This window comes from Desmodus rotundus, chromosome 11, assembly GCF_022682495.2.
Source record: "Desmodus rotundus isolate HL8 chromosome 11, HLdesRot8A.1, whole genome shotgun sequence".
NCBI classification, from domain to species: domain Eukaryota; kingdom Metazoa; phylum Chordata; class Mammalia; order Chiroptera; family Phyllostomidae; genus Desmodus; species Desmodus rotundus.
The window spans coordinates 63,600,991-63,612,733 of NC_071397.1; the positions used below are offsets into that span (position 1 = coordinate 63,600,991).

The 11,743-nt window shown below is 38.8% G+C and overlaps 1 protein-coding gene across 5 annotated transcripts in view; it reads right to left on the bottom strand.

Annotated features, from left to right (window-relative positions):
- Positions 1–11,410, bottom strand: part of REV3L (REV3 like, DNA directed polymerase zeta catalytic subunit) — a 167,136-nt gene extending 155,726 nt beyond the window's left edge. For 3 of the 5 annotated variants that reach the window (XM_024551816.3, XM_045188683.2, XM_045188682.2), the window contains exon 1: positions 10,906–11,044. In XM_024551816.3, the coding sequence (XP_024407584.1) occupies positions 10,906–11,044 (139 nt within the window). Of the gene's footprint in view, positions 1–1,402; positions 1,531–10,905 lie in introns of all 5 variants that reach the window. The other 2 variants (XM_071219649.1, XM_045188684.3) reach the window with 2 other exon arrangements.
- Between the last annotated feature and the right edge of the window lie 333 nt (positions 11,411–11,743).

The window sequence follows — 11,743 nt, forward strand, 5'->3', positions numbered from 1 at the left end:
CTAAACATCATCAACCAAGGAGTGATCATCAAAATTAATCTGAAAATCTTTCTAATGACTTCATGGAAAAATGAAAAGACAACGTTACAAAAAACAAAGTAAAACCTGGAAATATATGTAGAAAAAATATGGTGAAGAGAATTGAAACTCTAGGCACTAATGAATTTTCTCAGGCCATATCCCACAATCCTAAGTAGGTTTAAAACCCAAAGGCTTCAATTTTTGCATTTGTTACCAATTCACAAAAGGCAAAAACATGAAGAGAGCAATAAATCCTATTGGTCATTGTTACTATGACCTCTGGCTCCCACACTGTCAACATGTTCACCATCATGAAAAAAAAGGCATTTCTGATAGCTTGGATAAATAAGGCTCTTTCACAAGAGATTACACTTAACCTAATCTGCAGCATTGGAAAACTACAGTTACTCCTTGATCATGGCTTACCAGTGCCCTTTTTCAAGGCAAGATCAGTCTGGACACATGCGTGTGCGTGTGCATGTGTCTCTCTCTCTCAACAGTTAAAAAAAAAAATCAGGCCTGGGTGAGGTACTTATAAAAAAATCATCATTTTTTTAAGTGTTTTTAAACAAGTAATTAAGTACATAGCCTGTAGATAATATGAGTCGGTGACCAACTGTAAAAAGCCTTATGCCACAACGTGCAGGTATTTTAGTTTGTCCTATTGTGAGGAATAAATAAATGCTACAAAATTCCATTTTTCAAGTCAAACTTTTTTTAAGTGAGGTAAATATTTTTTCCATTTAAAAAATTTTTATTGAATTTTTTGGGGGTGACACTGGTTAGTAAAATTTTATAGGTTTAAAGTGTACAATACTATAATACATTATCTGCATATTGTACTGTGTTCAAGTCAAACATTTTAAAGAGTGCTTACTATATACAGAAGTAATGTGGCCATTCTGGCATTAGAAGGGTAAAGTAACACTTATGTTACTATATATATCACACATTTGCAGGTAATTGCATTTAATCATAATAATCCAACGAGGTAGAAATTATTAACTCATTTTATAGAGGAGGAAATTAAGGTTCACAGAAGTAAAGTAACTTTCTCTGTGTCTCTCAGCAGTGGACAACAGGGTGGAGAGTACTGGGGGAGTGCAGGGAGGCACCAGAGGGTAGTGCAGTGTGACTTGTTCCTACAGACAAACACAACACTTAGTGTAGTAAGTCCTTTATCACAGTATGAAAGGGGGCTAGGACTATGGGAAACCAAACAGATAATCTTTTAGGAATGGGCAAAAGAGTCACAGAAGGCTTTAAAGAGGTTGACATTTGAGTTGTCACTTTAAGGATGAGTAGGATTTATTAACTTCAATGCCAAGGCTCACCCCCACCCCCCTCATCCCCAATATATTAACCAAAATAAATTACTTACTTGAAATTGAGAAAAACAATTTTGAGAGAAATCTTCCTCAGATATATTACTCCATAGTTTTAAAACAAATAATATGATGACAGTTTAATTTTTAGGTTGCTTTTATGTGGCTTGTCTTGGTTTTTATTCTGAAATGAAATTTAGATTAGTCATTTTCTTGTTCTGAGAAACTAGGAGTATGCCAACATGTTTTAACTTCACATTTTTTTCACATATCAACATGTATTCTTACTTACAAAGTCTTTCATTTCATCATCTCAAACAAAACCTAATTTAATATATAAATTACTTTGAAGTGAAAATATATATGCAATATAAGATATTTCTTTTAATTCTTTTTATACTTCCTTGGTAAATGGAAGAAAAATAGAAAACTGTTGTCATATTGTTATATATTACACAAGCATCTTTGAGGTAACACGCTTTCTTTTGTTATTTGAATTGTTTATATAGTAAATGTTCTCTCAACCCCAAGAAAATTTAAAAACTGCCCCCAAAGAAATTGACCTCAAATTCTTAGTATTTCCCACAACTATCATCTAAAAAGAAACTGGAATTGAACAAAAATAAACCCTAAATTTTCCAATGACAATTATGACCCTTTTTTTTCTCAATTTACTTTGCTAGACATATATTGAATTTCTGCTGCAGAAAACAGTTCCAGTATGCCAGTACTAATTAAGCAACAAAATATTTTTCATTAAAAAATGAAACATTTAAAAGTCTACAGAGAACTGGAAGCAACACAGAAGATCATCTGGAACACTTAAAAGGACTGACCCCTCCAAACCAAAACAAAATACCACCCACACACCAAAAGATTAAATAGGCTGTCGTAAGAAGATTTTACTTCACTTGTAATTCATTTTTGTCTCATACATCCATTTTAATGTTTGGACAGTGGAGGGGTTTTTTTGATTGCCTAAGACACGTAGCCCTGCCTTATTTAAATCTTACCTATAAACTATAAATTAACACAATTTTACCCAAAGTTTACTGTACCTTAATTCCCATTATTTCCTCTCCTATTAGTATCACTGTGGGGGTACCCAAATGGCTGCCAGGTGCCAAAGTGACAAAATAACATACTGTATCCCATATTTTAATGTTTCTAAGTATTTCTTTAAAATACATAGGGCTAATGGCAATATTCTTTGAAGCCTATTTAATCCCAACCACCCTACTTAAATTGAAATTATTTCCCACTCATATTTTAATTGAACAAATTTTAATCAAATCAAAAGCAAAACAGAAAATTTAATATTAGCACCTGAGGAACTTGAAAGTTATAATCATCATAAATACTACTATATCCTATTCTACAGATTTTTAAGCACTATTGGACACAGTAGGCCCCTCAAAGATTTCTAAGCTATGTACATGCAGTTTTTTTGTATAGTTCCTCTAAAGTCCTAGATGTTCATCTTTCAACTATCGATGCCTTCCTCCAATCATCCCTAAGGTTTTGGGGGCCGGTGTGAGGCAGTGAAAGCTGAAAGTTAAGATCCCGAGTTTTCAGACCCAGCCCCGCACCAACCAACCATAAAGGACAGTGAGCAAATCCCTGAGTTTACTTATTTAGATTTCTGTTTTCTTTCTATAAAATGAAAGGATTTGACCAGAACAGCGTTTCCCAACCTATTTCACATTGTAAATAATATTTGTCCAGCACACTGGCCAACAGGAGGGCGTTTGGAGGCATTGACGTAATGCTTGGTAAAAAAAAATGTTATTCTTTATATAATTATGAAAGAAAAAGTTTAAATATGTTTGTAATAATATAAGTTAATTTTAAATCCAACCTCTTCCACATCAGGAGCAATGTTTCAAAGTAACAATGATGCTTCATTTTTGCAGAACACACATGCACTATTAGGCAGTCACCTTGCAGCAAGCTAAATGGCGTATCAGACAGACACACATCAGTAGGAGGATCCAATTACAAGCAAATACAGAGATTCAGGGCAAGAGCTGGCCCCTTCTAGGCAACATCCCTGTTACCCTGTCCTCTCATCATTAGTGGGCTGCGCCTTGCTTTGGGTGACATGCTCCTCAGGCACCCAGAAAACAAACTCCGAGAGCAGCTCCAGGATCCCTTCTCCACAAGCAGCTATACATACACTCTGTGGCTGGCTGAAGTAAATTCCAAAAAGTAAAGCACCTCCTTTAACACATTCAAAATATTAAAAGGAGAAGTAACTGCTAGTTGCTCATCACGTTATCTGCTTATAAGAACCCCACAGCCTTCCTTCAGATCCCATTCCACTAGAGCCACCCTCCAGTAAGCCACATAACACCAACTGGAAGCTCTGAATTTTAGAAGACCTCTAGCGAAACCTAAAATTAAACAGTATTGCAGTAATCATTTGACAAGTGTTTACAGTACATGGGGTCTTTTATTTTTGTTCTTTCTTATCAACTCCTGCAAGTACAACATAACTTAACAAATTAACTTTGAATAGGTATTACATGCACATGGTAAAAATTATTAAAAAATTACCCAACAGTATACTAAAAAAGTTTAGTCTTCCACCTTTGTCCTCTAGGCCACCAGTTCCTCTCACTATTACCAAACTTTCATGTACCCTTCCAGAAATATGTTATTTATCTTTATAATATACATTGATATTTACATGTAAGAACATATTTTATATGTTTTAAAATCACACAAATGGCAAGGATACTATACATAGAGTCTTACATCTTGCTTTTTTCTCTTAGTATTTCTTAGACATGGCATCATAACAGTCCTTAATATTTTTACTAAACACTGCCTAGTATTCCACTGAATAGACATACCATCATTTACTTACCCACTCCCCTACGGATTAATGTTTAGGTTGTTCCCAATCTTTTGCAATGGCAAATAATGCTGCCACAACTATTCTTACATGTTCATTTGACACATATATAAAATCTTTTATAAGATAAAATTATTGAATAAAATTACTGGTTCAAAATCTATGTGCATTTTTAATTTTGAAAATGATTTCCAAATTGCTTTCCGCAGAAAATGAACAGCTCATATTCCCACCAGCAATGTATGAGAAAGACCATTTCCCCTTTCTTTCACCCTCTCTAAGTTATACTTGTAACCAATCTTTCCTAATTTGATAGGCAATGAGAGGCATGTTGTAGCTTTAATTTATATTTTCATTATAAATAAAGTTGTACATCTTTTCACATGAGTTCTCTTTGCTCATTTTTTTCACTGGATTATTTTCTAGGAATTCTTTGTATATTAAGGGGAAATTAGTCCTTTATGAAAAGTGTACAAGTAAGATTTATTAGTCTGTTTCTCTTTTCACTTTATGATTTTTTTCCTCTATACAGAATTTTATGTTGTAAAATCCAGCCATATGGCTTTGGTTCTATTTCATACTTTGAAAGGCCTTCACTGTTCCCATTACAATAAAAATAATTACCCTACATTTTTTGCTTATTTTTTTTCATATTTAAATCTTTTGACTCATCTGGAAGCCAACTTTTTATTTTTCCAGATGACTAATTAGTTATCTTAAGACTATTTATTAAATAAGTCTTCTTATCATATACTAAGTTCTTACATATATTTCTGGTCTCTGTTCTGTTTCCTTGATGTCATGTGCCAAAACCACACTACTTTTCAGAACATTTTAAAAATCAGTTTACATATAAATGAGTATAATAAAACAAGAAATTACTGGCTTGCTTTAGTATAAGAATCATTTCTGCAGTTCCTATGTTGAATTTATATAATCAAGTTCAACACTATTATCATGCAATTATGCATTCTGGTTGATACTTATTTTGGTGCTCAGTATGAACCTCAGGTCTTTTCTTTTCTACTATTTTTATGAACCATATCTAAAAAGCCAGTTTTTCTAATTTTGTATATGGTCAGTTTTTATCAAATTATAAAATCAATACATGTTCTCTGTAGAAAATTTGGAAATTACAAAACACACCTCCCAGAGACAAACAACCTTTGTATTTTGGTGTATTTTTCTCTATATTTAATAAGTTACTACTTTGTAATTGATTTTTTCACATAATATATTCACAGCATTTTCCTGTATTATTTTACGTTCTTCTAAAACGTGATTTAATGACAAATTCTACTATACGAATATACCCAATGTGTGTAACCGTTTCCCAATTGTTGAACATTTGGGGTTGTTCCCTGTGATGACTATCATCTGTTGACTAATTCCTGCAACAAATGCTTGTTTCAAGCACTGTAGTAAGCTTTGCCTGTATAATGGCGAGCAAAAATGAACACATAACCAGCATTTAGGGAGGTTATTAGGGGAAAAAAGACATTAATCTCCAACATATATAAAATTACAACTATAGCAAGTGTTATGAAGGAGAGTTTATGGAGTTTTGAGAGTCTGTGATAGGGAAGGCTTCCCTGAGGAAAGATAAATCAAAGTTTAGGTGAAGGAAAAGGAAAAACATTCTAGGCAGAGGGAACAGCAGGTACAAAGGCCTCATTGTGGGAGGGAGCATGGCAAGAATAAGGGACTGAAATAAGGCCAATGTGGCTGGAACACAAAGAGCAAGGAAAGAGGAACACAGCCCAAGCCATGACTAGATAGAAACATAGGGGCCAGACTATGAAAGACCTTGTAAGAAATGTAGATGCCACCACACAAGACATGTAGTTTTGTCCTTATCCTAAATGCAATGAAAAGCTACTGAAGCATACCAAGTGGTAGGGTGATATAATCAGGTTTTTATTTTGAAAAGATCCCTCTCATTACAGTGTACAAAATAGACTGGAAGGGAACAGAATGGATTGATTGGGGTAGGCCAAGATTAGGAGACTATTGTTGCAAATGCATCCAAAAACACTAGTTTAGACTTAGGGTGGTAATGAATAATGAAAAGAAGTAGATGGATTCAAAAGATAATCAAACTTTGCCAAAAGAGTTACATTCATAGATTAAAATCCCTAAAACTGGAATTATTGGGTCAAAAAAGAACACTTGAAGGATTCTTAAATGCATTGCCAAGCTGCCCTGCCAAGAGCAATTTTCGCTTCATTTGTAAATTACCTTGTATCTGTTCCTCTATCAGAATTTTAAAATTCCTTTAAAACGACTTAATCCATACTTCCTTCATGAAGCCTTCCCTGACTCCCCTTTTTGCCACCTGAACATGTCACTAAACATGTCATTCTTTGAGGCCTGGCTCTCACACACATTTCTACTAAACTCCAAATTATGTTTGACATACATTTACGTATCTATTATCTCTACCATACTGTAAGCTTCTGGAGGGTAAAAGATGTTCATAACGACGGCACCTAAAAAAAAAAAGCTTGATATTACACAGTAGGTTCTCATTAAGTGTTCATTGAATGAATAGAATCACATATTAGCAGATTCTACTGTGTCCATAGACTTAAGAGGGCTTTTGCTTAAGCCTCTGATTTACCAATTGTTATTTTAAATCAAATATAATACAAAAAGCTAATAAATTTTGCTACTCAGGACTTCAAATACCTACTAAGTAAAGTGAATAATTTTGGGGGGGTAAATCGCTAAATCTCAGTAGTGATCCTGAGTTTTTCTATGAATTATATCAAATAGGCATCATGTATTCTTGAGAGCTTGTTTGGAGGTTCTAGCAGGGGAGCGCAGCTACTCGTATACCCTTGACCGAAGACCGGTCCTCTCCTCTAGTTGGGAAGGTTGTCCTCTTCGACCGAGCGCGCAGCTTCGGGAGGGACGCACATGGATTGGTGAGGGAGGAAGGGGACACCAGCCTAGCCAGCCAGATCAGCCGAATCAACCCTGGCGATCAATGGGGTGACAGATTCGCAGCCAGATCGCCCTCACATCCGGCATCATGTATTCTTAAAATATTTTAAAATAGCTTAGCAAAGTCTATGAACAAATAAGACCTTTATTAGAAAAATTATTCGTAATCTGAATTGTTGATAAATGCCATAGTTTTCAAATTTTTAGTCATTTCGAATGTATTTAATAATCCACAGACTTACAAATAGTAAGGTTATTAAGCAACTACAAAAATATATAGAACATTTCTGAATTATCAAGCTGTTATGTTGAAATATTTCATTCATATTTTACAGTCAGCATCTAGAACACCTAAAATTTTCACTTGCTGGAAAGACTTAAGAGAGTGGATTGGCAGAGTTCCCTACAGTAATCTTAAAGACAAGCAGCTCCCTCTATAGTCTGTTTGGCCTACTTTGTTTAATTACTTGCTTTTTGAACATCTCACTCACACTCCTCTATTTACTCCCTACTCTGCCTCTCAGCAGGGAAGCTTTTTGAAAGGGTAATTCTGTTTAACCTGGTGCTGAGAAAACTGAGAGAGCCATCTAAGCTCAACAAGGAATTACATCAAACAACTAAGCAAAGTTGGGATGTGGAAACTGACTGGGTACCTTCCCAGGTCCACCTGAGTCTGGTCCTCACAATGAAGCCTGAAAAAACACTGATCTGTACTTAGTTATTTATAACCTTGCTTCCCCTCCATTAAACAAGTTACCGAAATGTTGTTATATTGCTCAAAACACTGTTATGTCAAAACAATGTTCAAGACATTTTAAAAATGACCAAAAGACAAGCAAGCAGAAGAGGTTTATTTTTTAAAATAATAATTCCATCACTCACATGAAAATTTAACTGATTCTCTCAGGAATCAATTATCTTCAGTCAACAAGGATTTAAATCAGTCAGGATTTACCATTCAAATTTGAACGTGCTATTTTTTTAATACTTTTTCAAATTTTACAACCTTGAGATATAGGACCTTTTAAAACTAAGACAATTTATTTCTTGAATTACTCAAGATACAGCCTCAAGAAACAGGACAATCTGAGGTCAACTGGACTGTTTTCTAAAGCAGAAAAATACTTTTCATGCAATAACAGAAAAACTGACTAGTAAAAATGTAATAAACCGAACAGATCCAAATTCATAATGTAAATCTGATATCACCACTTTTGGGGGAGAAAATTTCGTCTGTTGCCATTTTTCAGGATCTCATTTGTAAAGCAAATTCAGTTTTAAAACATCTTGTCTCCAAACCAAGACAAAATTAATTACTATATACGAAGGACTTAGGCATGGTACTTTGTTAGCGAAGGTTTATTAGATGTTACAATTTTTCATTAATTTACTTTACTAATTTATAGATCTATTAATACAGTTTGTACTTTCAAACAGTATCTTCATTAAAAATTCTAGCATTCAGACTTTTACTAAGCCAGACTGACCTCCCTTTTATATTAATTATTTTCAAGTTTTATTTTACTGAGTAGACTGGAATAGTCTTCTTTGGGGAAAATTCAGAAGCAGATAATTGTAAAGTTTTTATTTATGTTTAATCAATACTAATTTTACTGGGAGTTTCTGACATGCTAAAAATGCTGGCTTGATTTCTGAAAGCTGTAAACTCTCTAAATGTATTCCAGTGACTTCAAATTTTTTCACCTGTAGAAAAAACAATTTTTTTTTAATGTGTGAAACTGTGAAGTATACTTACAGCAAACTGAATTTGATAATCCTTAACAAGCTGAAGTTTGGGTTTCTCTGTAGCAAGTTTTATATTCTCAATATATGTAGAAAAAGTCTTACTTTCATATTCATTTACATTATATATTTCAAGATATATATTTTTTTAAAGTTTGGGGTTTTGGGTAGAGGAGGGGTAATCTATTGTAAGATGTCCAGGAGGGAATAAATAAATATTTATTATAAATTAGTTCATATTATATATTTTAAATATTGAGAAACATGCAAAAACAGCATATTCTTTATTTTTAAAGAATACTTTTTCATGTAATAGAATTATTGCTAGCTCACAGTGAAATACATTTATTTCCACAAACAAAAGTTTCCTATAAAACAGAACCTGAAAATCACTCAGGGATATATATTTAATGACTTGCGTGGAGGAAAAAAAAATATGTGTAGAAAAGTATTCCAATCTTACAAGCTGTAATATACAAAAGTGCCAAAGTATATCCTACGAACATATCCACTTATAAACTGGAAACCTGGCTGAACAGAGCTATATCAACACCACTCTTATTCCTTCTCTGCACCTGAAGTGAGAACAAACAGTATATTACACTGGAATTCCAATTAGACACAAAGACAGCACCACTATATTTAAAAGGGCAGAAAATCTAAAGTGTCACACCTTGAACAAATTGTTAACAGCACTCAAATTCCCCATCTGACAAGGTCCGTATCATCAAAATCTTTTTCACAATTTTAAAAAGAAATACCCTGCCAAATCTCACCACAACATTGACATTTTTAACAAAGAGACTCCACATGGAAAGATAACTGGCTGGAATGAGTGCTTACGTTTGGGAAAGTAGGGCTAATATTGTGGTAGTCCACGGACACAGTAGTAATAGGATAACGGTGATTAGCGCAAGGAGCATCAAGTGGGAAATGCTATCATCTAAAGTCCCACGGGACAACATACAGCTAGAAGGTAGATCATCCCTTTCTGGAGGCAGCTCCATTATCTCCTGTAGGCAGTTCAAAGCACGTAGAAAAGCAGAACAACGAGAAATACCTTGTAAATTTGGCCACTTATCCATCCTATTTATATTACCATAAATCCCCAAAAGCTTCTGAGAAAGTAGCTTCTGTCACCGTTGTATCCCCACTTCGTTCTTCAAAATAGTTTTTTGGTTTAAAATATACGTGTACTTACAACGCAACTCTACAACCCAGCACAGGGGCATTTACAATGTTTGTGTTCCTGAGAAATGAACGCTAGTAAGTGGGAGGTTTTATGTTGGGCACCCTAAACACGCATTTCGGACTCCCAAGGACGCAAATTTCCCTGAAAGCACTGCACCTGATGACGCCGCCCCGTCCCCAAACTGTAAACGAAAGAGTCACGACCTACACACTCGGCGGGCGAGCGGAACCACACGGTCACTTCAATGAGAAAGATTATCTGGCCCCAGGCGCCACTCTTCCGCCTACTGCTCCTCCGGAAGGGGCAGAGGAGAGCGCCGCCGAGAAGAGGCGACGGAGAGCGATCGACGACAGAGCTGACACTTTCCCACTCTTCACACCATTTCTAGAAAGGGACATTTGGGAGACGCGCGGGGCGGGGGGGGGGGGTCCGCGGTCCCACTAGCGACAGACCTCAGAAGCGGGACCTGCGGTGACCCGTGCACGCAGGACGCGGCGCGGCCACCCGGCCCAGCCTCCGGGGCCAGAGCGGTGCTCGCGGGCGCTCGCTTCCCCGGCCAGCGACCCGAGAGTGCGCACCCCGCGCTCGCCCGCCGCGCGCAGTGTAAACACCAGGCGCCCGCCGCCTCCCCGCCGGGGGCAGCAGCGCTCGCGCGGACCCACATTTTTGCGCCTCTTGTCACGCACGCGAGGAAAGACGAGGGCGGAGGGGAGGGAGACGCGACAGAGCTCCACGGAGAGGACCGGCGGCGAGCGCGCGTGTGCGCGGCGGGGAGGGCAGCCCCAGCGCCCCGCTCCCGCCCGCGCCCCACGTCCGCTTACCTGCCGGGGTCGCTCCGAAGACTCGAACTACGGGCACCTTCTTGACAGGGGCTTGGGTGAGGGGGGATTGGCAGATATCCAGCCCCTGCAGCGGGCTGGCCATGTAGTAGTCGGCAGTCACTATCCTCACTGAAAACATGTTCGCCGCCGCCGCCACCGCCTCCTGTTCACTAGTGACCTGGCAGCGGCAGCAGCAGCAGCGGCGGCAGCTCCTTCCGCAGCGGCGGCCCCACAGCAGTGGCGGCGCCCCCTCCGTTCTTCGGCTTGTCCCCCTCCCCTTACACACAGACACCGGGAGCGGCGGCGGGCGGGGCGGTGCGGGCACTTCTGTCGCCGCCTTCTCAAGAGCACCCGGTGAGGGGCAACAGGAGACAAGCCCTCGAGCTTTCGTCGCTGCTGCTGTTGGTGCTGCCGCCACTGCCGCCGCCGCCGGGAATCACACGGGCTCCTCGGTCCCAGGCTGCAGCTCTTGTTGCCATGATGATGATGTCACGGACGCAACCACTGGGGGAGGGGAGAAGGTGGTTGTGTGTGTGGCGAAGGGAGGGCTGCGAGTAGTTGGGGGAGGGGACGCGGCGGGAAAGGGAGGGAGCGGGCGGGCTCACGAGCGGGACTCCCTGGCCAAGAAGGTGTTTTCTTCCCCCGCCCCCCGGGCACGCCGCGAGGGTGGAGGCTGGCGGCACGCTGGGCCCGCGCCCGACGCCGGGGATCGATGACTCGGCCAGTGGGCACGGCCACCTGGGTGAGGGGCAGCAGAGGGGGCGGTGGAGTGCCGATGTCATAGATGGGCACGGAGGGGCTTGCGGGAGGGTGGTGCCAGTGTTCGGGGCCGTTTTGG